This window comes from Larus michahellis, chromosome 5 (assembly GCF_964199755.1).
Source record: "Larus michahellis chromosome 5, bLarMic1.1, whole genome shotgun sequence".
Lineage (NCBI taxonomy): Eukaryota > Metazoa > Chordata > Aves > Charadriiformes > Laridae > Larus > Larus michahellis.
In genome coordinates, this window is record NC_133900.1 from 81,595,727 (window position 1) to 81,622,699 (window position 26,973).

General features: G+C 50.2%; 1 protein-coding gene across 2 annotated transcripts in view; it reads right to left on the reverse strand.

The window, feature by feature from the left end:
* Positions 1-12,288, reverse strand: part of STOX2 (storkhead box 2) — a 146,050-nt gene extending 133,762 nt beyond the window's left edge. The window contains exon 1 of one of the 2 annotated variants that reach the window (XM_074588337.1): positions 11,892-12,288. In XM_074588337.1, coding sequence (XP_074444438.1) covers positions 11,892-12,255 — 364 coding nt within the window. In that variant the 5' untranslated portion in view covers positions 12,256-12,288. The remainder of the gene's footprint in view (positions 1-11,891) is intronic. The other variant, XM_074588343.1, reaches the window with a different exon arrangement.
* Between the last annotated feature and the right edge of the window lie 14,685 nt (positions 12,289-26,973).

Sequence of the window (26,973 nt, forward strand, 5' to 3'; positions counted from 1 at the left end):
TGACAGAGCCACCAAGTTCTCTGCCCCGAAGGACTTGTGGCTGTCAAACACAAGACAAGGAGCAACGTTTGGACCAAGCTTTCCAGCAGGCAGCCCTTGAAGTGCCAGCCATCGCTGTACACGGCTTGGGGACCTGCTCCAAAAGTCACCACCGCAGGTGTCCTCAAAGCTGGGAGGAGAAGGGGAAAAGGTGCAGAGTGAGCACAGGGTCAGGAGCCTGCACACCCAGGTGTTAAACGCCGGGCTTGGCGAGGTTAGTGGTTTTCAACTTGGGGTCTGCAGAACCCCAAGTGATCTATGAACTCCTTTCCGAAAGGTAAAAGTGAAAAGTGACACTTATATTCACTGTATTTCTACTGGGAAGTCAGCAATCTGCAAACCAAAGCAAGCTGGGGACCATTTCACTGGCGGGCTATTACTCACGGGGACAGGCGGCAATGTAAATGATTCAAAGCAATGGAAAATCCCCAAGAACTGGAAACGGGTGCCCAAGCCACTGAGCAAAAGTGTTCACCAGCATGGAAACAAGAAAAAACTGAAATAGCAGGTTCCAGTTGTCCGACATTTTCCTAGCTAGCGGGGGAAAAAAGTTCTGTCAAAATTATTTCCTTCTTACCCCCATCGCTCGTCACAAAAATGAACTCTGAAGTCTGTAGCTCACTTTTCTTCCATCTCACAAGATGATTGGTGTCTGGTGGCTCCCAACAGACAGGATATGTTTTGTCCTCTGTCTCAACACAAACATTGAAGAGATTGGAAAGACGGCACTGGGATTAGTTTAGGTAACCACTGAAACCTGAAGCCCAACAGTTACACGAGCAGAAAAATTAAAAAGACTCGTGCGCTGGCACACAGATAAATCTGCTTTCCCTCTTTAAGATCAAATATGTCACTGAACGAGACTAGCTATTGACAGAGAAAAGCAGAACAATGATAGATGTAGTGATTCTGACACTAAAACATTTTACAGCCCTACTGCGCTTGAAAGGTAGCCAAGAAGCAAGTCCCTACAGACCTTCCAACAGCTATTTGGCATTGGCTTCACCGAGGAGCTCTAGCCGTACACCTCTAACAAAGACAAACTAACAATCAGAAAATACCTCAGAAGCAAAAGCAAAGGACCTGAATCAATAAGAAATCTATAAACTAAAGGGCTAGAAGCTGCTGCCATAAATGAAAAATGACAAGATGATAGCCGCTAATTCCCGCCCAAGGAAAGAAACCAGAACGACTGCAGGTCAAGTTGCCTACTTCTTGTGACTTCATCTTTATTGACAAAGTATGTATTAAGATTTCCTCTTCATACTTTTATTGAAGAAGTATCAATTATGACTTCCTCTTCGTACTTTTCCTGAAGGCACCTACAGACCCTGGATGAACTCTTCTCCTGTTTATTTTTCAGAGTATTGTACACATCAAAAATAAAAATGTGAAGAATACTAGTCCTGATTGTGAAAGCTTAACTACCAAAGGGCTCCCGGCTTAGACGCAGACAACCCACCCCGGGATTAACCACATAGATTAACTCCTCAGGCAAATCTCTTTAACAACAGTCAGGCAAATACAAGAACATACAACATGCCTATATTCAAAAATGCGAGCCCTCCCACCAAAGTCAGACTTAATTTGCTATGTGCACATGTGGGCATCTGCATCTTCTTGAATCAAGACCACTCAAGGTAATGGCAAACCTCCCTTTGTACAGCACTTAGCACGTTATATGCACCCTCCCGCACACATCTATGTGAAGGAACTCCAAATTTCTCTGAGAAACGCTGCGAAGCTTCATCGCCCTACGAGTCCTACACTCTTCCTTCCCCACCTCAGAGGCACCTCCCAGTCATCTGATAGATGAAGATGACACCACGCTGCTAAACCTCCTAAGAAAATGCATTAACTACTACTAAAGTCTCCACTTTCGATAAAAACAGAGCAGACCTGACACCTGTCAGACTTGCTTCCCAAGCCTACGAAACACTACATCCAAGATTATCCCTTCATATCACTAAAAACCTGGATGGCCTCCCTTCTCCTTCTGTCTCCCACTCCTTCCAGATATTCATATTCATAAAGGAGGCTTCTCTAGAAGGGTGACGTCTGCTCTGAAGATGCCTGTTTGAAAAATATACTTGTTTCTAGAGCATCTAAGATTGCTGAGACTGAAAGTTATTATTTCCCTGCTCCCTGTTTACTCACTGTTTACCCCTTCGTGACTATTCTTCTCTCAGCTTCTCACAAAACTGTTTTCCCTCTTTCATTGCGTAGGATTTTTCAGTCAGCAAAACCAATAAAGTACGTATTTTTAACCAAAAGGATAATTGTTACAAATTATCAATGACGGCAGGAAAGCTCAGTGCCCTCAAACCTTTTTTCAACCCCACTGCGGAAACAGTGGGTGAATGTGCCCCTTTAAATTCTCTCTTCTCAAATCGAACTAGGGAGAAAACTCATGCCCTTTTATTCATTTTTTACTAACCTATCCTGCTAGTAGTGTCTAGCATGTTAGATACTGCCTTTGCTTTAAAATAGACCTTAAAATCCTGTTTTTCAACTGGTTAAACCACCTTGTGAACATGCGGCTAAGTAGCAGCTCGCCTGGGCTGCAGGGATGTCCTGACTTCTCAAAGTGGGACCAGGGCCACACACGGCGTGACACCAGGCTCCTGAAAACCCCCATCCAGGCTCATCCGACCACCCACGATCTGCTCCTTCTTTGACTTATACAGCCATATAAACACCAAGTATGTGACAGTCCACCAGGACCTCCTTCTTCTGCTCTCCTTCCAGGCAGACGTTTTACCCTCTCCTTTGGGCTCTCGGGATTGCCGACACCAGCCTCAACAGGGGACATTTGCAAAACCCAAACGCGAGTCTCCCATGAGCGGCTCCCGCATGGATGCTGACCTACTCTGGGCTCCAGAAGGCAGAGCATCTTGACAGTACCCTGGGATTAAGCAAGGTGTACGGGTTTCCCTGAGCGGAGACGGTGGAGACAAAGGAGGCCCTTCAGGGAAACCCAAAGAAAACAGTCGGCTCAATCTTAATGCCAGCTATTGTTATTTCATCTGTCAATGAAAAGGGAACTTGTCTGGGCACTAACCCTGCCGTATGTGCAAGCGGGAGAGCAAACATCTCATGCCGGTCTGCGGGAGCGGGAGGCGAGGGCAGAGTCCACTCCCACACGGGCTGAGGAGCGGCTGGAAGGCTCAAGGGCAGGCTGAGACCTATTGGCAGCCCAATAACACATCAAGAATCCCTTTACTAGAACACCTCCCTAAAAGAAAGGGGGGGGGAGGGGGGGAAGCAAAACACAAATCCCCCAAAACACCAAACTCCAACATATAGAAGTTCACTGCAGCATCACATGGAGCTTACAAGACTTTGGTTACCTCTCTGTAGGATTTGAACACAATAAATTAGCAGGCAGTGATAAATCTCATTTATGTTGGGTTCATCTTTTTGGGAAGGGACATCAGTAATGAACTGCATTCGCTGCTGGTGGCACAGTTGCAGGGGTCTATGAGGAAGAAATTCTTGGCTGCGAGGGTGGTGAGCCCCCGGCCCAGGGTGCCCAGAGAAGCTGTGGCTGCCCCATCCCTGGAGGGGTTCAAGGCCAGGCTGGACGGGGCTTGGAGCAACCTGGTCTGGTGGGAGGTGTCCCTGCCCAGGGCAGGGGGGTTGGAACTGGATGATCTTTAAGGTCCCTTCCAACCCAAACCATTCTATGATAAGCACATGGACCCAAAGATACTGCTAAGACAAGGTAGGTAGATATGATATATTTATTAGGCTATTAAGTCTTCCTCACAGTGACCTGGAGAAAGGCTGATGCGTCCAGAAACCTATCTATTTCTTCCATATTTTTTGCATATAGAAATATATCCCTGGATATTATTACCAATGTGGAAAATACAACTACAGTCCGAAAGAGTGAATATTGACTGCCTGTCTTCTTAAGCTACAAGTTTCACTAGACTTGGTATAGGGTGGTTTTTTTCTAAAAAGGATAAAAAACCTCCTTTTTTTAAAAAATAAATACTCGTTTTATAGCCTTCTGCTATAGGACTTCTGCTGTTTTGGTGTCCCATCCCACGTCCCTTCCCTCAAGGAAGAAGAACAACGAAGTCTCATATTGCATGGGTTAGAAGTATATCCAGCTCCAGAAAACACACTGGAGAAGTCATTACACTGTGCATATTTAAGCGCACAGTATAGTAACTTTCTTTCATTTAAAAAAAAAAAAAAAAAAAAAAAAAAAAAACACCAACCAAAAATAGGCTTAATAAGTGCCGATGGCAAGATTACACCATTGCTTTTCTGCTACAGAAAGAAAAGCAACTAGAAGAGCCACTGTTCGGATTCCCTGGGTAGTTACCGACCTTTGAATGTCTGCTCTATCGCTATTGTGGCTCAGAACAGGAGCCCAATTAAAAAAGGGCTCCGAAGACCCGCTCAAATGTCAACAGGAAAGCACTTTGTTTCATCAAAATATACGTGTTTGTACATCCTTAACATTCAGATATTTCTCGTCACAGGTCTCAGGTGAAACTCCAGGTGGTAAACTGAGGGATCGAGTGCACCGGACAGAAGCAAGCATGTTTACATCTTAGTGAAGGGATTTTATCGCAAGAAGAACGTAATATCCTTAAAAACCTTTCCAGATCTGGCCCACCCAGGGAGCAGTTTCGATATTGGAAACTGGAGACTGCAATAACATTCCCAGCAGTCAACATCATTAGAACATAATCAAAACATTTATGCTTTTGCATTTAAAATAAAGAAACAAAGTTTGGAGAGAGCTTGAATTTTCAGAACCCCGTTAAATTTCTGCTACCGCAGAAAACTATTATTAACAAGTTCCTCCCATCCTCACGTTTCACAGCCACAGTTTCTGCGGGGAAACCACCATCTGGTTGTAGCTTTGATTGTCTCTGAACGCTTCAGCCTTTCCTTGACTACCAAGAAAAGAGGAGCCGGGCCATCACGTCTTTGCCGAAGCCAAGGAAGGAGTGATGTTGCTCAGAAGGCAGTTTTGGATGCCAGGACTCTTGGAGACCACCCAGTCCGTCTGGGTTGCATCTTTTCTGCTACTCTCTCTAAATGGACGTCCCTTGGATGGGACTTTGAGCAACCTGGTCTCGTGGGAGGTGTCCCTGCCCAGGGCAGGGGGGTTGGAACTAGATGGTCTTTAAGGTCCCTTCCAACCCAAACCATCCTGTGATTCTATGAACGCAGATGAGAACACGGTAAAGCTTTGTCATGCCCTACCTGGGGGACGAGCTGTAATTCTCCAGGTCAGAAGAAAGGAGAACAGGTTCACCATCCAGATGAACGGCCCGAATCAACAGCACCAGAAGAGCTGGGAGAGAGCCCCGACTTCGTTCCCATTCCCTTTACAAAGGAGCCGAATCAAAACCCTGCCCCTGAAGGCCCGGGACAACGGTGTTGTCATACACAGCTGACCCTTCCTGTAACATCTCCGCACTAACCACACATTTCTCCAGGAACCAAAGCAAACCATTTCAAGCTGACTTTTAAACTGTGGCAACAGGCGTAGGAGGTCTGAACTTGGTCCGCTAAAATCATTGCAATTTGGTAAATAAAATAATAAGCAATGTGCCTCTAAACAGCAAATTACAAAGAGAGGACAAAGTTGGGAATGCACTGCTGAGTTTTTGTGCCGCAAAACCGTGAAGAGATACAGGCGGGACGGGGATACTTGTGGCTGGTGGTCCCCAGGCACCCCATCCACCTCCGCCTTTTTTAACCACTGCGGTTCCCTTACAGCATCGCTTCTTTATACAGAGCAGAGGCTTCACTTGCAAGGCTGGATGACTTATTTGCCACCGGGAAGGACTCTTCACTATACAATGGTCCTCTTTGTGGGGAGACAGCACTAGCTGGCCATTAACCTTATAAATCCTTCACTTGAGTTGCACAATGAACACCACACGCCCCTGTATTTGACTTTGCTTCTTCACGAGAAGCTGCGTGGAATGAAAAAAAAAAAAAAAAGAAAGAAAGAAAGAAAAAGAGATGAAATGAAACAGGTGGTATCTCTCCTTCCTGTGTGTTTTTTATTTTCCCAATACATTTTAGATAACCTGCATTAGTCTTGCAGCCCATCCACGGCTTTCTTTGAAGAGCAAGAAGTATTTCTGACTTCAGGATTTGGCTGCTGAAAGGTGAGCACAAGCCACGTACTGAGAAATCAGGCACGTGATACGCAGTCCTTACCCATTCAGCTCTGGCCGCTCTCTCTCCCCTGTCTCTAAAAGCTGCTTTTACAAAGCACGTTGAAGGCCCAATCCAGCATTTCTGAGCGGCAAAATTCCATTCCCAAAGTTGGAATTAAATCCACAAGCACCTCAGCCGGGCCATCAGCTTAAGTCTACCCAGGTTTACCTTCTTTTTTAGGCTGCAATAACCACCTCAGAGATATAAAAAATGCTTAGTGGATCTCTAACTGGCTCTAAGTTGGGGTGGGAGAGAAGGAGGAAGAAAATAAAACTGTAGTTTAAATCCCCTGAAGTTCCCATGGTGATACCACCAGGCACACAAAAGGTGTAGAAGAGTGTGCGGTAAACTCCTCCTCGGAGGTTTTATTACTATGAAACCTAACGCTCCCTCACGGAAAAGAAGTTTTCATGATATAAAGGAGATAATTGGGAGGAAAAAAAAGACAGTTCACGTTTTATGACTGGCTGTAGATGAATAACACTTAATGTCCAACAGTCTACGCTGCACCATAATCAGCCACTAATGACTGGAAAAACTCACTGCGAAAATTACTGAACCTAAACTGGTGGGGTGTAAATTTAATTTTTGGTGGCAAGAGAGAAGGCGGCAGGGAGACAAAAGAAAGGGAGCACTTAGCTCCAGCTCCCAGCGCGGCAAAAAAAGTTCCCCCCCCCCCCGACGCCTGGCTGAGCAGGAACAATGGACAACAGCCGACCGCGCTGAATTATAACTCCTGCTAGTTAGTTTAATTATTGCACGTACATTTCTTGAAAACTCCATTTGGAACATCAGCGTCTAATTGGAGAGATTGCTCTGGGCATGACCCAAGGGTTATTCTAAAGCTCGGTCACTTCTTCCCAAGCAATGGTTGCAAAAGGGCACGGCCCTTCCACGAAGCGTACGGAAACCTCTCAAAGACGCCCATTGTCCGAGACACAGAAATCAAGTGCAAGAGCTACAGAAGTCTCAGCTGGGAAGGCGAAAGGCGAGGAAGATGCAAAAACAAGGTGGAGCATCCTGCTACAGCAGCAGCACCTTGCATAGAGGAGCTGAAGGGGGGGGGAGGGGGATAAAAAAAAATAAAAATTCAGCTTCCAGGGTAACAAATATTAGTGGGTGCAAGTGGAAGGCGTGTCAAAGACAGAAATCTTATTAAAATAATAATGCTCATTAAAGACTTAAGTTGCAAAAGCCTTGCAAAGTTACAAAAAAGCTTCAAACCACTCTCACCGAAGACGACAAATTTCATCACGGGATCTATAGGCTTGCGTAAGGTTTCTTGACCCTCTAAATCAGCAAATTTAGGTTTGGGGGTTTTGTTTATTCAAAGTTTACGTTTCCAAAGCTTCTCCTTCAGCCAGCTTAAAAACCTAGATACACCCTCCAATTTCCTAATGACTCCGATCCCTGCAAAAACGGACGCTGAGCAAGCTTTTAAGGCGTAACCATTTAGTTTAAGAAAACTGGCAGAGAAGTAAGTTTTAAAGTCCCATGTGAAAAGCTTCATCCCCTGCATCCTCAAGCCCCAAACTGTCGGCACTAAAGCCACTCTCTGATGTGCTCCATGCTCCTGCCCTATTTCGTGGCAGGGTCTAATTTTACAATTCAAGAGCAGAATCTCCGGACGCTGGAATCTCACGTGGATTTGAATCCATCTCTGGCTCAGATCCACCTGCACCAAGCATACTAGGGCTATCCACTGCCTGTTAACTACAGATCACAATTCCACGAACTTTTCATTATCAATCCAGGGTGGTTTAAACACGAAAAGACCTATTCAGCGACGAGTCTCCTCCTGGTTTAGATTTTACAATCCCAGCAGCAGAAAGCATGCTGTGCATAGCAGAGGTTTAGTATTCCCTCCTCCTTACCAGATACTTTTTCCTCCGGTTATTATCTCCGTGGCCATCGCAACCCATTACTCGTCAGACCAGCCAAGGCTCTGGACCCCAAGGAACAAGAAGCGTCAGCAACACCGGCGCAGAGGTTTGAAAGTCGTAATTTCTGGGTCACGTTAGCCCTTAACGATGCCGGTGAAGGGCAGCGCTGCCCAAGGCTCTCCGGTACCTGCGCAGGGAGGACGTGCAGCCAAGAGGAGGAGGCATTTCTGCCCCCTGTCCCTTGCCAGGTAGCAGCGGGAGGTCGGGATGCTCTCCCCGCATCACTTCGGGGCAGCTCGTCCTCCAGCCCCCCATCCCAGACAGGCACCAGAGGCGGAAGGGGGGGCAAAAAGCCACTCAAAACCTTTCCTCAAGCGGCCAGACAGGCAACAGAAAAGGCAAGAACCGAACCCGTGGCCTGTCATGGCGCTTCCCGGGTACCCCTATGGCCCTGGGGTGCAGAGAAAGACCCCCCCCAGGCCAACCCCATGCACCCCCTCACTGCTACACCCGCACACAGCAAACCCGCTTCCCACCACAGCCAAGGGGGGGGCTACGGCTGGGCCAGAGCGACCAAAACCAGCTTCTTCGCCTTCCTCAAAAGTACCGTGCCACTTTTTTCCCCTTGACCCCACCAGTTATTTATTAACAGTAGTAAAATATTACCGTTCCCCACCTCCCACCCAGCAGGTTTTCCCCTCAGCCTGAGAGACACCCACCACTTTTTTTTTTTTTTAAAAAAAAGCTGAAAAGCCTATGGACTCTTTGTCTGTAGGTGTACCGTTTGCTCCTTTAATGCTGTGGAGAATAAAGCGTGAGAGAGCTCCTAAATAAGTCACAGCCATTTACACACTGGGCACCTAATTACGCTGAAAACCCAATTACACACCTTTAAGCAGATGCTCATGCCCACGGGCCAGGCCCGTTACTTTGACTCCTCTTTAACTACCTAACTTTACAGCCGGTGCAAGTTGAACCTACGTAGATACAAGACCTGAATTATCAGTCTGGGTGTGGAAAAAAAGGCGGGGGGGGGGATAAAAAAAAAAAAAAAAAAAAAAAAGGAATCAATCAGCGGCTCCCATCTCATTTAGCGCGACTCCAGCAGGTCCCTGCTCTTCTTTCACAGTCTTTAATCAAAGATTGAGAGGCATTTGCTATTTTTAAAGTCAAATGAAAACTTTTGGCTCCAGTCTTTCGCTAATTCACAGCGAAGATAAGCCCCCCCGCCCCCCACTTTCCCCCCGAGGAACGCATATTATTTACACACCAGCGAGCTTACTTATTAACGAGAACTTCTAGCAAAAGTGGCGTTTCCGTATTTTCAAATGGGCCACAAAGGCCTGTTTACATTCCTTGCCTGGCTTCAGTAACGTCAAGGTCAGAGCGCACCCTTCCGTAGCCCTCCTGGCTGAGGAATGTCGCCCGATGGGCAGGGGGAGACCCCAAAATTCAAACACTGACCCTTACGCTCCGTCAGGCGATGGTGGCCATTGAAAAGCTCTTCATCCTTGGTCCAACTGGAGGCTAAAAGCCCACATGAGCTACACGGAGCAGCCAGAACTACCCGTCGTCCCCATCTATACATTCAGAACCTCGCTTTGTCGCAAAAGTAAAGGCATAAGGATGCAGGAGCCCTGGGTGGGAAGAAACACACGGCAGGTTTTATCCCCTTGGTCACCGGCCACAAAGAGCAACTCCATCCACACCCCCGCCAGGATGCAAGTCCACTACCCAACTCTCCTCTTAAATATTGGTGGAACGCGGAAAACTCGTCTATCACCAGAGCGGGATTTGCCACCTGTTCTCCAGCACCGAGGTTCAGAGGAAATTTCACTGTAACGAGGCAAAAAAGGTCCATCAGCTCATTTTTAAACAGGTAGCGTGTCCTGAGCTTCCCCCTCAGCACAGAAGAAATGGTAATAATCAAATAAGTCTGACGGGGAAATAGCGAGTGACAGAGAAGCGTTGGAAAACTGTGCGAGACGCAAGACTGCCGAGGAACAGAAGCGATCAGACTCTGCATCGCCTATTCCAGAAGGACAGAGACAGCTAAAACGCATTCAAAACCGAGATTAAAAAAGGAAACTGAGAAACACCGGACAGTCACGCTTTGCAGGAACTTTACCCAGCTAATTTTGTAAAGGAAACGCACGGGAGCGTCCGGTTTTACGGATGTGAAACTCCCGGCACAGAGAGAGCATCTCTACACTCCGTGAGCTGGTCCAGGTGCCCGCTGCGTGGGACGCAGATGATGGAAGCTGCGCGCAGGGAAAAGGCAGTTTGTCTCTCCATCACCACTGCAGAGGCCGCGGGAAGCAAGGAGACCTTGACAGCAATAAAACAAATCCTCACAATTTGCCTTCTCTCCATAAGAGAAGCTGCGTGTTTCAAGCCGTGAAAGTCACAAGTGACCCTAAACGCTAAGGAAAACTTCAGTTCTGTTGTTCTTCGCAATTCCCCAATATATACACCAAAGAGCCACAGCTTTATTTCTTAGAGGGTTGGGTTTTTTTCCTCATGTCCAAATAAGCGCTGCAAACATTTCTGCTCTCTGTGCTAGGATTTTTTTTTTTTTTTTTGGTTCCTGAAGAAAATTAAGGAAGAGATGTGCTCCTTCCCAGGCCGCATAGCACACAGGTGGGATTCCCCTTGGGGGGGCCACACCGTAACACAAATCTTCAGCCCACCGCCGCAGGACGGGCTTGCCATTTACTGCTCCAAAAGCCACATGCCTCACACCGCAAAAAAGCTCTACATTCCTCACCTCCTCCTCCTCCTCCTTCTTGCCACGGGAGACACCTTCACGGCAATACCGTGACACAAGTTCGAGCTAACAAGGAGACCCAAGTATAAACTGAAATATTGGTTTAGCAAGACTAGAAATTACCCCTTTTCGTGAGCTTCTTTTTAGATTTCCAATGCCAAAATTACCCCTTTTTGTGAGCTTTTTTTTTTAGATTTCCAATGCCAAAATTACCCCTTTTCGTGAACTTTTTTTAAGATTTCTAATGCCAAAATTACCCCTTTTCGTGAACTTTTTTAGATTTCTAATGCCAAAATTATCCCTTCTTAATAAACTTTTTTTAGCTTTCTAATGCTAGAAATTATTCTTTTTAATGAACTGGTTATAGTACTAATAAAAACTTGCACTCTCTGTAAATGTTAGCAGTTATTCCCAGATTGCGTAGAGGTGTTTGTTGGAGCTCAGGAGGGCGTGGGACCCCCCCAGTAGTTAAACACCCGAGAGGAGCATGCCCGAGGAGAGAGCCGCAGGAGCTGGCCCACAGAAGGACAGCATCTCACCCTGCGAGGGGTACAATCATAGAATAGTTTGGGTTGGAAGGGACCTTAAGGATCATCTAGTTCCAACTAGAGGGAGGGAGACACCTCCCACCAGCCCAGGTTGCTCAAAGCCTCAAAGCCCCATCCTTGGACACCTCCAGGGATGGGGCAGCCACAGCTTCTCCGGGCAACCATCCGCACCTTCAGAGTGAAAAATTCCTTCCTTAAAAAAAATGTCTTTTTTCATCCTACGCTTACAGTTGAGGGTTTCAACCTGAGAGCCCCGCAGGGAGCGGGGGAACGCCGCTCTCCATCCCCACCCGGCGGGGGCTCCTCCGGCCGGCCCCGACTCCCCCCGCAGCGCGTCCTTCTCCCCCCAATCCCGCCTCACCCTACGCTTTTGGGGCGCAAACCCCGCGGCGGGGAGGGGGGATTCCGCCACCCCCCTCTGCCGGAGACCCCCTCCCCGCCCCGGTCGGCACCTACCCAGGCACTTGATGTGGAAGCCGGCGGGGGGTCTGAGGGAGCGGCGCGCCCAGCCCTGCCGCAGCACCTCCAGGTGCTCCTCCTTGCCCTGCACCAGCAGCACCTGCTCGTCGATCCAGCCCAAGAAGAAGGTCTCGGCCACCGCCGCCGTGGCCCTCCTGTCCCAGAAGTGCTGCATGTTCTCCCGCTTGAAGTCGGCGAAGATCTCGTAGCCGATGCGGTGGCGGCCCAGCTCCGGCCCCGCACCGCCGCCGCCGCCGACGCCTCCCGCCGCTCGCCCCCCGGCCCGCTCGCCCGCGGCGACCAGGACGATGGCCAGGGAGTGCGGGGCGATCTGCAGGCACCGCTCCGCCCTGCGCGGCATGGCAGCTCACCGCCCGCCGCCGGGCACCGCCGCCGAGACGGGCACCGACATGTCTCCCTCGGCGGCCGGTTGTCCCCGCTCCGCCCCCGCCACCGCCCGGCCCGGCCCGGCCCGGCCCGCTCCGCCCCCGGCACACCCCGGCACCGTGCCCGCACCGCCCGCCGCCCCCGGCCCCGAGCACCGGCCCCGGGGAGGGGGGGAAAGAGCCCCGCTGCCCGGCCCCGCCGGAGGGGGAGGCGTCCCCCCGTCGCCCGCCTTCGCTTCCCCGCATGAAACACCGGGGCAGCTCTGCCCCGCATCCCCCGGCCCCTTCCACATCAATCCCGCAAAGTCTCACGGTCCCGTACGTTTGCGCTTCTTCCAGTGGTTACACAGCGGTTGGGAAAATACCGAGCGAGCAGCACCGACCCCACTGTGTCCAAACGTCCATCACCACCTTCTTCACCCATAACAGAATCATAGAATGGTTTGGGCTGGAAGGGACCTTAAAGATCACCTAGTTCCACCCCCTGCCCTGGGCAGGGACACCTCCCACCAGCCCAGGTTGCTCCAAGCCCCGTCCAGCCTGGCCTTGAACCCCTCCAGGGATGGGGCAGCCACAGCTTCTCTGGGCAGCCTGGGCCAGGGGCTCACCACCCTCACAGCAAAGCATTTCTTCCTCAGATCTCATCTAAATCTCACCTCTTTCAGTTTAAAACCATTACCTCTCACCCTACGGCTCCCCTCCCTGATCCAGAGTCCCTCCCCAGCTTTCCTGGAGCCCCTTTAGGGACTGGAAGGGGCTCTAAGGTCTCCCCGGAGCCTTCTCTTCTCCAGGCTGAACCCCCCCAGCTCTCTCAGCCTGTCCTCACAGCAGAGATGCCCCAACTCTCTGGTCATCTTCATGGCCTCCTCTGGACTCACTCCACCAGATCCATGTCAATCCTCAGCTGCTTTGTGTCTTACGGGTATTGAAATTTTATAGTGATGGAGCGACTGCAAGGTTCATTCCAAATTTCTGTGGCTTTTTTCCAGCAGATTAATGTTTTGCTGCCTCTGTGCTCCAGGTCACCAGCTGCCCATGAGGCTCGATGGAGAGCTCAGCAAAAACGGGAGAGGTGCGAGCAGAAATGGTGGGGGTCTTTCCCAGCAAAGCCTGACCTGCAGCGTACATTAAGGTGGAATGTGGCTGCTCAGGGGGCAGGGTGCCAGTTACACTTGTGAGAAGGCAGATTTAGGGACCTCATTCCCATCTTCTGAAGAAACGCTTGAGCCTGCAGCAAAACAAAGTCTGTCCTTTCTGAAAATGGGGCTTGGGTTCCTGAATCGGCCAGGGCTGTTGCTGTTGAATTCACTCACATCAACATCCCTTGGCACTTTTGGCCCCCTTAAACTATCCCCCGTTCGGTTCTAACCTCATTCAAGTCCTGTGTCACCATCCATCTGGTTTCATCCATCTCCTTCTCCAGGGCACTGTGTAACATTCAGGCTCCTCGGATAGCCCCACTCCCGACTTTTTGGGGTTCATCCAGTGCTGCCTAAGCATGTACCGAGGAAGGTCAAATTTACCAGCACCCCAAAGAGTTTTACGAGGAGGCAAGCTGTACAAAACCAACTCTACCAAAGGGGAACTTAGAGGTAAAATAGATTATCCAGAATCACTGTGTGTCATTTTGGGCCAGGAGAAGAGCCCACTGACGCTGGCTTGCAAGTTTCCAACCCCTTCCCAAGCATCCAGGGCAGCAAGATCTCAAGAAGCCCCTCGCCTCGCCCAGCAATAGTTTTGATGGTGCTGCTGTCAATATTTCAAAGGAGCACTTTCACGCTGTCATTCAGCCCTAAGCTTTGCAAGAGGACCCCCTGGCATCCTCATTGTCCTCCAAACTGCTTCCCAAAGTTCACCTGAGCCTTTGATTGCCTGTTAAAAGACTTAGTCTTAGTATGTTGAAACTGCTGTCATGATCTTGTCATACTTGCGTTATTCTTACCTTGTGCCTTCCTCCTCTCTGCATTATATCAGCCTTTTATCTTGCCCATCGTACTTGCATTTCAGTTCTCCTGGGCAGGGCTCACCTTTGTGTTGCCTTTGTGTGGAGCACATCACATTGACATCCCCATCGCTGATCAGAGTCACTCGGTAACTTAAGGGCTTGGGTGAGTTTTTGGTTTTTATTCCTACCTGTGAGAACAAAGGAGCCAAATTAAGCCCTTTGACTGTCTTTAGGTTTCTGCACCGGATACGTGCTTAGATGCGAGGCCCTACATTTTGCCTACAGCCCCCAAATCCCCAGTGCCAATCCATGATCCTTCTGCTGCCTCTGGAAAAAGCGTATGTTCAGCGCAGCGTGCTTGGCAGCGTTCCGTCATGGCATCAGCATCACTCTCTCCTTCAGTACTAACTTCTGAAGCAATTGGTGTGGCGAAATAACGCCATGCAGTCATTTTCCTCCCTTTGCAAGGCATTTGCAGGAACACTTGTGGGCTGTCAACATCTTCTCTATCCCTGACTTGTTCTCCTGTAAAGGCTAGTCCTCAGCCTGCTCATCCTCTCCCACCCTGCTTTCATCACCTCTTCCCTTGCGCCGCTTCATGCCTCTCCCCTGCGCTGACAGGCTGGCTCTCCCTCCCTGCATTCACCCCTCCGTCCACCCATCCCTCCCTACCTCCCTCCCTGCCTTCTTCCATCCCTCCATCCACCCATCCATCCATCCATCCATCCATCTATCCATCCATCCATCCCTCCCTCCCTTCTTCGATCCATCCATCCATCCATCCATCCATCCATCCATCCATCCATCCACCCACCCATCCATCCACCCATCCACACATCCATCCACCCACCCACCCATCCATCCATCCATCCATCCATCCATCCATCCATCCATCCATCCATCTATGCATCCATCCCTCCCTCCCTCCCTTCTTCGATCCATCCATCCATCCATCCATCCATCCATCCATCCATCCATTCCTCCCTCCCTCCCTCCCTCCCTTCCTCCCTCCTTTCCTTCTTCCATCCATCCATCCATCCATCCATTCCTCCCTTCCTCCATCCATCCATCCACCCATCCATCCATCCATCCATCTATCCATCCATCCATCCATCCCCCCCTCCCTTCTTCCATCCATCCATCCACCCATCCATCCACCCATCCACCCACCCACCCACCCACCCATCCCTCCCTCCTTCCCTCTCTCCTTTCTTCCCTCCCTCCCTCCTTCCCTCCCTCCCTCCCTTCTTCCATCCATCCATCCATCCATCCATCCCTCCCTCCCTCCCTTCTTCGATCCATCCACCCACCCATCCATCCATCCATCCATCCATCCATCCATCCATCCATCTATCCATCCATCCATCCCTCCCTCCCTCCCTTCTTCGATCCATCCATCCATCCATCCATCCATCCACCCACCCACCCACCCCTCCCTCCTTCCCTCTCTCCTTTCTTCCCTCCCTCCCTCCTTTCTTCCATCCATCCATCCATCCATCCATCCATCCATCCATCCATTCCTCCATCCCTTCCTCCCTCCTTCCCTTCTTCCATCCATCCATCCATCCATCCATCCATCCCTCCATCCCTTCCTCCCTCCTTCCCTTCTTCCATCCATCCATCCATCCATCCATCCATCCATCCATCCATCCATCCATCCATTCCTCCTTCCCTCCCTCCTTTCTTCCATGCATCCATCCCTCCCTCCCTCCATCCATCCATCCATCCCTCCCTCCCTCCCTCCATCCATCCCTCCCTCCCTCCCTCCATCCATCCATCCACACGCTACCCCTCTCCACAACTGGCACACACGTGGTGTCACCAACAAGTGTAATGACAAGGTAACAGAAGAGAGTACGCTTTAATTTCTCCAAAACATGTCTGTCAGAGCAGAGTGCTTGTGGGACCAATCAAAATACACCAGGCACTGGGGGTTAGGGGCCGTGCCCGTAAAAACCAACACCAGGATTGTCTGGGCTGGACCTCGAGGTCCTGGTTAAGAGACTCCCCTTGTTTCAAGGGCCCAGGGAAAGGCTGTGGATGACAAGTACGTACTGACTAAACTGTTCGTCTTTCATTATTCCCCTTTTTTTCCCCATTTTATTACTGATTCAAACCATTTTTCCACCTCAGAATTTCGGGGTGGGGGGGGGAGGTGTTGGTTTATTTTGATTTATTTATATTTTCTTGCTTGCTGATTTAGGAATTGAACAGCATCTCCTTCCTTTTCATCCACTCTCCAAGCAATCAAGATCTATAGCCAGAGCAAACCTTACCTGGTATTTGCCCGTAGAAATCCAAGAAAGCAGACAGCCTGCAGTCTTCTTACGGCCAAATAATGAAAGCGGGTGAAGTGGAGCTCCTAAGTGCCTCTGAAGTGTTTGGAAAGGCAGAAGTTTACCCTGCTAGAGGGGCAAAACCCCTGAAGATTTAGACACGTCTCTTTGAAATGCATCAGCAGCGGCAGAAGGTCCACAGCAAACCCCCTTATTTATTCTAGGTAGGAGCAGAAATCCAAACAAACGCGGTGGAGCGGTGTTCTCCAGCTGCCTGCACTGCCTGATGGGGAGCTCAGGTGTGGGACCTCCGTCTGCTGCAAAGAATATTGCCCCAGAATTCGTTCAGGGCCACAGAATGGAAAAGGCAGGCTGAGGTGAAATATATATATATATATATATAATGGTGGTTGTGGCTCCTTGATTCGTACATAGTAAGGCAAGTTACACAATTTCGCAGCCTACGTGGTATGAGTAAGTGATCTGCTTCGGGTGCAGTATTCAGGCAAACAATTTAGAATCACAGAATCATAGAATGCTTTGGGTTGGAAGGGACCTTTAAAGGCCATCTAGTCCAACCCCCTGCCCTGGGCAGGGACATCTTCAACCAGACCAGGTTGCTCAGAGCCCCGTCCAACCTGGCCTCGAATGTCTCCAGGGATGGGACATCGACCACCTCTATGGGAAACCTGAGTCAGTGTCTCACCACTCTCAGCGTAAAAAATTTCTTCCTTATATCTACTCTAAATCTTCCCTCTTTTAGTTTAAAACCATTACCCCCTGTCCTTTGAGACCTTCGCCCAGTGTTGTTGGCCAGAACCTGCACGCGTCCCATCCCAGTCACCTCATTCCCAGGAGGAAGCGGCTCTTACTGTTATGTGGCAGTTTGGGTGCCTGAAGTGCTTGGCAAGAAACTGCCAGCTACGGGATGGATTTTTAAGATATTTCTGCCAGAGTTTTCTTTTGAACATACCTGCACCTATTCCCATTTGGAATGCTGACTGAAGCTGGAGACACACTGGCGGCCCAGTGACACGGAGCTCGGTGAGACTGCCATCCTCAAATACGGCGTTTACTGCAGCCCTAATGAGACCAGACCTCGATAATGAGTTTTGAGAAGAGTTGCCCTCTCCTCCTTCCCCAGTGGAGTCCTACTTGAGGCCGGCCAGGCTTGCTCGGACACGGGGTCCATGTGAACTGGGTCTGGCTTCTGGCTTTGCCACCGCAGACGTGCAGGCAGGAGAAGGGCCGGGAGCAGGTATGTCCATGACACAGAGCCCAGAGTCTCCTCTTGTCATACCCTGAGAAAAACCAGGAGCAATCTCAGAAGAGTGAAAGCTCTAAAACAAGGGAGGTCATGAACAGTGGTGGCGACTCGCGTCTAAGAAAAGCAAGTTAGTGGGAGGGAGTTGTTGGTAGTTGTTCCTTAAACTCTTCCCAGAAGCGTGGCAGCCTTCGTAGGTAAATACAGCTCCACCTTTTCTTCGTTTGCGTCGCATGAAGACACTAATTTGCCACCAAGAATTCCTAAACCAGCACCTCATTAAGCTTTACCCTTTCATTTTGGCAACCAGTGTTCGTACTACGGGGATACTACTTCTCCCGTTTGTACAGTCCCCTGAGACCTGCTGCTAAAAATCACCCCAGGAGTGGCTGTTTGTCAACCCCTGCTCTGGCAGGAGCCAAGAGTTTCTGTGCTGGGTCTTCTCCTGCCATCCTCCGTCACGAAGCCCTGCTCAGAAGCCCTTGCCGAGGCAGAGCTCCCGGTGAAGTCAATGGGAGTTTCCCGCGTGAGGAGTGACGAGCTGGGTCCAAACTAAACACCCAGCTCCTAAGCCGCGTAGGAAACAGCTGACTGCATCGTTTTTAAAGCTCTGCGCTTTTACCTGACTCAGATTTGCTGGCATGGGGATGGATCCCGGGGGCAGGATGCGAGCTGGGGGAGGAGAGGAGATCCCTGGTTAGGGCAGGCATGCCCATCTTCCTCCTCAGGAAAATCTTTGGCAACGCTATTAAACCTTTGCAATAGGGCTTGGATAGGTGAGCCGGCAGGTAGACAATTATCTATTGTCTGCTTGACAATAGCCTACGCAGAGTGGGGAAGTTACGCTGACCAGGAGAAAAATCGCCTCCCAGCAGACACGGAAAACAAGTTCCCGTTTGACTCCCAGGACACGTATAATCCAGGGGACTGGTCTCTCACATGCAAATTCAGGTGCCTACGTTTAGACAGGTAAATGACACGGCACTAAAACCCCGAGATCGGAAAGCCCTTTAATTTTATTTATTTATGAAGTCGCAAAGAGGGAAAGAAGACTTACAGAAGTTTTGAAGCCAAAAAAGCTGGTAAAGAGCTCGTCCCGGCGGGGCGGGCAAATGGGCCAGAAGAGATGCCCTGCGTGGGGAACTCTTGACTGCAAATTAACAAGGAGGGAAGAGAAGGGTATGTTTATATCTTAACCTTCAAAATATATTTAACTAAAGAAGTTTTTACGTGCCTGCCAAGCTATAATTGTCTCTTATCTGCTGTGACACTGATGGTTGCCTTTGGCCAGATCCCAGCCAGACGCTGAGGCGGGAGCCTAGGCGGTGGATTTGACAGAGATGGGATTTTGCTTCAAACTCTGCGGTTCTGCTCCACGGGAGCCATAAAGGACTCAGTACTTGGAGGAAAGATGCGGTTTTAATTACGGAAATGGCACAGTAGTTTGCCTAAAATACCTGCTTGCCGCATTGCCTTGCGAGAACCACGGAAAACACACGCAGGCCGCGCAGGCGCTGCTGTACCGAAGGAACTGGGGGTTGTGTTTATGATTCCCTTACCGGCAATGGGAAGAAATTGGGGACGAAGCGGCTGTTAATTTTCATGAGCGCTCTGGAAGAAAGAGCCATAAAACCTGTTTCTCGTCCCTTTTTCATATTTCCTCCGGCAGCCCGTGGCCTGAAGCGCGGGGGCTCCGCTGATTGCCCACCCAGCCAAGCGAAGGATGATGCCGAATTAATGACGCCCAAGTCAGCCCGAGGAGATCAGAACGTCCCCACCAGCCTCGGCATTTTAATCTGGAACATCTCCGCTTGGAACGGATGCGTTTTCCTCCCTTCTCGTGTAGTGCAAGGCAAGCCCCGCGAAGAAGCGCTGCCAGCAGCGCAAAGGTGCGCTCAGGGGAATGACGTTGCAGTGAAATACGTATACCCCGAAGAGTATGCAAATATAAATGGCGCACACAGGCTAAGCCAGGTAAAGGGAAATCCGTATTCATGTGACATGCGCAGCCCAGACCTCCAACCTGTCCTGGCTCGATTTTCCTGTAGGGACCCCACCAGACCGCGGACCGAAAGGAGAGCGTGGGGACCCTGCCCTTTCATTCGGGAAGTTGTATCTTCTACAAGCAAGAAGGAGAGGTAGGCAGAGCTGACCACTTCTAAATGAGCAATTAAGCGAACTCTTCCACCTGCCAGAAGGAGAATTGAAGCAGGGGCTGCTATTGCAATAACCCGCCTGGGAAAAAGAAAAAAAAAAAAAAAGAAAAAATTATAAAAAGAAAAAAAAGAGGGTTCTGCATGACAAGCCACTCTGCAGGCAGGGTCAGCAGGGTGTGGGGACCAGAGCTGGGCACAAGCTTCATGAGCAGCCTTGTTCTCTGCCCTGGCTGTGGGTGATGAGTGAGCATCAGTCTCAGCTGAAGAGCTCTGATGTGGGCTTAAAAAGGCTAGAAACACCATGTCTTTAACCAAAATCAGCCCAGAAAGCCAATCGTATCCTGGGCGGCATCAGGAGAAGCGTGGCCAGCAGGTCGAGGGAGGTGATTCTCCCCCTCTACTCCACTCTCATGAGACCCCACCTGGAGTACTGCGTCCAATTCTGGAGCCCCTATTACAAGGAAGATATGGAGGTGCTGGAACGTGTCCAGAGAAGGGCCATGAGGATGATCAGAGGGCTGGAGCAACCTCTCCTATGAGGACAGACTGAGAGAGTTGGGCTTGTTCATTCTGGAGAAAAGAAGGCTCCGAGGAGACCTTATAGTGGCCTACCAGTATCTTAAGGGGGCCTACAAGAAAGCTGGGGAGGGACTTTTTAGGCAGTCGGGTAATGGTAGGACTAGAGGGAGTGGATTAAAACTAGAGATGGGTCGATTCAGATTGGACGTTAGGAAGAAGTTCTTCACCATGAGGGTGGTGAGACACTGGAACCGGCTGCCCAGAGAGGTGGTGGAAGCCCCATCCCTGGAGGTGTTCAAGGCCAGGCTGGATGGGGCTCTGAGCAACCTGATCTAGTGGGAGGTGTCCCTGCCCAGGGCAGGGGGTTGGAACTGGATGATCTTTAAGGTCCCTTCCAACCCTAACAATTCTATGATTTTGTGAAAACTAGAGCTATAAAATGCTGCATTGAAGGGAACCGTACAGTCCACCCCTGCGGGTGGGGGTGAGGGACCTTCACCGGTGCCCCCAGGCATGGGGGGAGGTGGCATGAGGCGCTGGAGGACTAGTTGGTGCTTGTTGGCATCTCGGAGACCTCCTTGGTGGCACAGATCTGTGGAGGCTTTCCTGGATCACAGGACGGGGAAGCTCTGCAGTCACTCAGCATGCCAGTTTTTGGATGGCAACATCTCCTTTCCGACTGGGGAAGGGGAAAGCGACTGGTGTTGCTGGTTTGGGGTAAAAGCCCTTTGAGATTTTGCATTGCCTTTTGGGCAGGCAGGCACCCACACTGATACGCAGCAGAGGGATACAGTAAATCAAGATACGAGGAGGCATCCACCTGTGCCAGGAAATTCTTGCTTTTCCTGCCAGAAAGCAGAGGGTGTTGGCGGGCAGATGTCACCAGGTCTTGGTGACATCTTTCCATGATCTCTGCGTTGACCCACTGACCATGACTCAGCTCAGAAAACACGAGCCAGGCTTACAGCCTTCCTCTGGGCTCCCCAAAACCAAAGGCATCTCTTTCCAACCCCCAGAGCTTTGCAGGAAGAGGATTTCTGCACTCAAGCAAGGAAAGATGCCCGTGGGAAGGGGGACGAACCACTACCACCACCGCTGTGCTTAGGGGAAGGCTGGATGTAGCGAAGGATGTTGGATGCTATGGCTTTTAGTTCACTGCTGCCGGCTGCTGCTTCTCCAGCCACTGATGTCCTACCAGCGTGCATTTAACACATCGGTGTCTCTTCTTGGCTAAGATACCAATTCCTGATGTTTCTTTGCTTGGTACAGATGCCTCTGCAAAAGAACAACATAGCCCTGAAAGAGAAATTCCCATCGTGGGTTGTTTTATTTTCTGCTTTTTCCTTTTTACAGAAATTTCTTATCCAGTCTGCTCCGTTCAGTACCCTTCTCTCTTTTCGCTTCACTTCAGGCCTTAAGTTTCTTGCCCCCCGTGAGCTAGTTCAGTCAAAGCCGTGCTTGGTGTACAAACGTGGAAGTAACAGGCACCTTACAATAAACAATTAATTTTAAAACCAGGCTGATACTGGTTATGGTGTGGTTGCTCTTTGAAGTGGTGAGGGGCGGTGGAACAGCCCAGCGAACACTCGTGTGTGTGTGGGGGAAGGTGACACCCACCATCTCCAGCAGGACCGGCTGCGGCTCTTCCAGCGCTGGTTTGGTACCAGTCGGACGAGCGCCAAGAACTGGGGCACGTTGAGATTGCGGTGTCTGCCAGCCATCGGCTAGTTTCTCCGCTCCTCCCTCATCTCCCTCTCACTCGGAGCAAAGAGGGAAATCTGAAGGTCCTTTAAGGTCCCCTTTGGCAACACGGAGAGAGGTGGGCGTAGGAGAATTTATTCCTGGTTTAATAGCCCTTCATCACAGCTAAGCTTTTTGCATAAATGGCAATTTGGCTCCCGTCTCCCGAACACCACTCCCTTGCGTGAGACCTCTTTTTAGAATAGCTGTAATGGCAGGTATCACGACCGGCGATCCTCAAGGAGAGCCAAGTCCGTGAGGCAGCGTCTCCGTACGATGGGAGCTGATGGGAGAGTCACGGCAAAGAGCTGCGGGTTTCCTTGTGAGCTCTCGGGACCGGTCCCTGTCTCTGGCAGGTATTTTCGGCAGCCATCCTGCTGCTCCCCTGCCTCCTCCCCTTGCCTCGGCTTGTCGGGATTAGACAGTTTAAACCGACGACCCCGGTTGTCATCAATCTCAATATTGAGTGCGCCGAGATAATGCAAGGCAATCCTCCGCTCCGTGAAGACAGGCATTTATGAAGTATTCGTGAAACCATTTTAGCTAAAGAAGACAGACAGCTCTATTTGGTGCCTAATATTGCCTGACAGGTGGTGGACACACCCTGGGATAACTCTCTTGTCATCCCGGCTAGAAGGTCAAGAGTCTACATATGACAGAGAGAATCGCCTTTGGCACTCCGACAGCAAAATGAAAACACAGCAGCATCCAGAGGAAAAAAAAAAACAACCAAACACCAACCCCTTTGTAAACCAGGTGTGCCAGATCTAACATTTCCCAGAGCTTAATTCCTTTTGAATTTTGTAGCTCCTCTTTGAAGATTATCCACGGACCCAACACCAGGCTAAACCAGAAAGTTTAGCTTTTGTTCTTCCATTAGCCATTATCGGCTTATTGTTTTAAACGTCTCCGGCAAGGTGAGCAGCGGCTCTCTCTCCACTCCGCTCCTCTTTTCTGCTGTCCTCCCCATCCAGCACCACCCATCCTGCCCTCCCCTCTCCCTCGCTCCTTTTCACGCTGTCTCATGTCTCCATGCAACGCCACCCCGTGTTTCGCCGCCGTGCCCAGCGTGCCATGGAAGAGGAGAGCAGGGCTGTGACCCCACCATGGCTCCTGGGGGAAATCCCAGCCCCACCGGGAGGTGGAGGGTTGGCTCAGATGAAAAGTCCACCGAGAGCTCAAGAGCTGGGCAGGGAGGCCATGAGACCCACCAGGGAAAAGTCTGAGCTCTCCTGGGTTATCTCTTGGGCAGGTGCAAAGTCCAGCAGCTAAATCTCAGCCCACTTCCTTGGGAAATGTCACACCCAGGAGAAAATATAATGTCCTGCTGAGGTGGTAAGGATGACTCTGGTAAACAAATTTTGTCTTGATTTTCATGGAAATGAAGTTCTCTATTTGTTTATAAAAGATGGAGACATAGAATCATAGAATGTGTTGGGTTGGAAGGGACCTTTAAAGGCCGTCTAGTCCAACCCCCCTGCAGTCAGCAGGGACATCTTTAACTAGATCAGGTTGCTCAGAGCCTCATCCAGCCTGGCCTCGAATGTCTCCAGGGATGGGGCCTCCACCACCTCATCATTGCTTCATATTTATGCAGAAGAGAGTTGCATGATAACAGCCAAGAATCAGGTAATTCCTTTACAAGGAAGAGGTGGGAATGAGTATTTTTTGCCGTGGGTGTTATGGGAAGAGCTTTGCCAGGGTTATGTGGTAGTTTTAGGAAAAAAAACCCTTAGGCTTCTTCCTTCTCTTCGCTGTAGGAAAGGCTGCAAGTTACAGAACGCAACAGCCGGCTTTTGTACTCCCGCTTCCCCGCGCTGAAAGAGCGCATTCAAAGATGCTGCAGCTCTCGACTGCGGCCAGCCTGTACTTGACCTCGTGGCCCTTTTTGAGGTGCTGCATTAATCTTTCGACCGATCCAGTCCTTTATCCACCATTTAAAAAGTTTTTACTGCTCTTACTTTACAATAACGTCCTGTCGGGGATAGGACAATAAAGTCCTATCAGGGAGTGGAGCCATAGGACGAGGGGGAAGGGTTTTACACTGGAAGAGGGGAGACTTAGATGAGATCTTAGGAAGAAATCCTTTGCCGTGAGGGTGGTGAGCCCCTGGCCCAGGTTGCCCAGAGAAGCTGTGGCTGCCCCATCCCTGGAGGGGTTCAAGGCCAGGCTGGACGGGGCTTGGAGCAACCTGGCCTGGTGGGAGGTGTCCCTGCCCAGGGCAGGGTGGTGGAACTAGATGGTCTTTAAGGTCCCTTCCAACTGTGACCATTCTATGGTTCTATGATTCTTTGCCCCGGCTGTGCTGAGGTGTGATTATTTTCACTTGACCCCTGTGCAAACGTGGGAGAAATGTGTCCATTTCAACTCGGGAGCACAGCAGATCCCCCCCAGCTTCCATCGTGAGATGCCTACCAGGTGAGGAGCAGCAGTATTTTTCACCGGGGGCGTTTTCCACCTCGTGTCCAGCCCTGGACGGGGCTGTGGCCATGGCTGGGTGCCTCGGCGGTACGGGTGTACTCCCGATGGGTGTGAAGCCTCGCCGAGGGCTGGTGGGGCAGAGCATCTTGCTCACCAGCACACTCCAAATGGCAACCACTTGATCGCAAGGGAGATACCTACGTAGGGAAGTCCTGTAGGGCTGCTCCTCAGCAGCACCTGGTTCAGCCTTTCACCGCTCAGCGCTCGTCGGCAGCTCTCCAGGCTGTAGCGGTCGCGTTGGCACCCTGCTGTGGCTCAGGTTGAGGAGCAGCTGGGGTTCATCCCTGCCAGGGGCCTGGGACAGGGGACGTGAGGCCACGCGAGGGGTCAGGGTGGGCTGGCTGCGGGAGCCCCTACACCTCCCTCGTGCAATGCAAACAGCTCAGAGCACGCTAAACATGATAGAGAAGCAGAAAAATCCCTATTCAAGATTTATGTAAGTTTGGGGGGCTTTTCTTTCCAGAAATAGCTATACAAAGTCAATCCCTGGTGCGCATATACCCTCAGGATGACTTTACAAGGGGAGGCATCCCTGCAGCGCACCCTCCTTCCAACATCAACGCAAGCCGTGGCGCCAGGACACAGCAAATGCGGGCTGTAGCTCACTGTGCAGGACCTGTCTGTTGTCCACTGCACGACCAGTTCCCGTTCTCCGTGCTGGCTGGCTTTCCACGGCAAGGGCAAGGAAAGTACCCAGCCGATTGTGTAATACCATGTGGCCACTAAGATGCAATCTCATTATTTTGCGAGTTATCCGCAGAGCAGGTGGGGGTCACCAGAGGGTTGGGAAGGAGTCTGGGGCACGTCTCAGCTCTTTGGGCTGCAGATTGGCCTGGCTTCAAACACAAACGCAGAGCGCAGACCAAGCGCACCGATGCCATGGGGAAAAAGACAGTCTACAAGCAAGAAAAGGAAGTTTTAACCAAGTGTCATTAACCCAAAGAGAACGGAGAGCTGTCTAGAAAGTTTATCTGAAGCTTAGTGGAATCCAAGTGGAAAAGCCCATCCCTTAATTTATGGGTTATTTTTTACCATGAAAAAAATCACCATGCTTAAGGAACTGCCCAGGAACATGTGCTTAGGTCTGAGCAGCTCAGTCCTGAGCAGGCAGGAGCACAGCCTTCCTTCCAGCCTGCGGGTAGGGGGAACTCCAGGAGATCCAAATCCTGGTTTGCAGGAGATGGCCATCAGCTTTACGACCCAAGAAGGCAGGTCGCTTGCCGTAAAGCCACACAGCAGAGTTCAACCAGCCAGTGTTTGTTGATCTCTGTGATTCCGTGACCTCCTCATATGGAGAAATTAATTAAACATCTAATTAATTTACCTAGAAATAGGACAGCAATCGCAAGCCAAAGTTTACCGCAAGGATTTGCATTACAGTAACAAACACGTAGCTTAATCACAGCTGTACATCTCCACTTCCCTATGGAAAATGCTATGCCCTCTCCCCGTCATTGATAGCCCATAACCGATGGTGGTTGCAAGTAACGCTGGTTTTCCCCTAGCAATGAAATCCCAGGGAAGTCCCACTTTTCAGCCCCCGGTGTGATCCCGGCACAAAGAGCCCCACGACAGATCCCCCCAGGGTCTGTCCTTGCCAGCTCCTTGCCAGTCAGTGGAGCAATGTCAGGTTGACCCTGCAAAGAGCACGGCCTCTTAGGGCCCACCCAACTAACCTAGGAAATAGAAAAACATTTCTATTAAATTACCCTGTGTACTCAGCAGTACCTGGCTGGGGGGGATAAGAGCATTCCTCTCTCACTACCTAAAAACTCCTCCGCTGACTTCATTAATCATTCTTATCAGCATCCCCTCTGCTCCTGGGCTATAAGTGTATTTGAACTAAAAACTTCTCATTTCCAAATCCACTCAGAGGGATGAGTATCTTCAAGGTCATAAATTAACACCGGCAATTGCTATGTTACCTACATGCAAGTCTCCAGTGGAGAAGCCGTGACCCTGAGAGAGAGACTTTATAAAAAGATAACGTTTGCCTGGCCTCTCTGCAACCTCACAGCCAGCTAAACATCTTATAAACAGGTTGGTTTGTAGCAGGTAGAGAAAAAATGCCATTTTCCTTGTTATAAACAGGCTGTTAGTTCAAAACTGGACTAAAACATCTTCATTTTTCTCTTTAAATTCCTGATGTTGGCCCACAGAAAAGCCATCACACAGAAATCCAAATAGTAAGCATTATAATATTTTCAAGTACCTTTCTAGTTTCCTTCCCTCTGTGATTACTGTATATGTTTTGATATTTATTACATCTGTTTGCTTTGTCACTTGTGGACTATCTTGAGAGAGCACAGCTC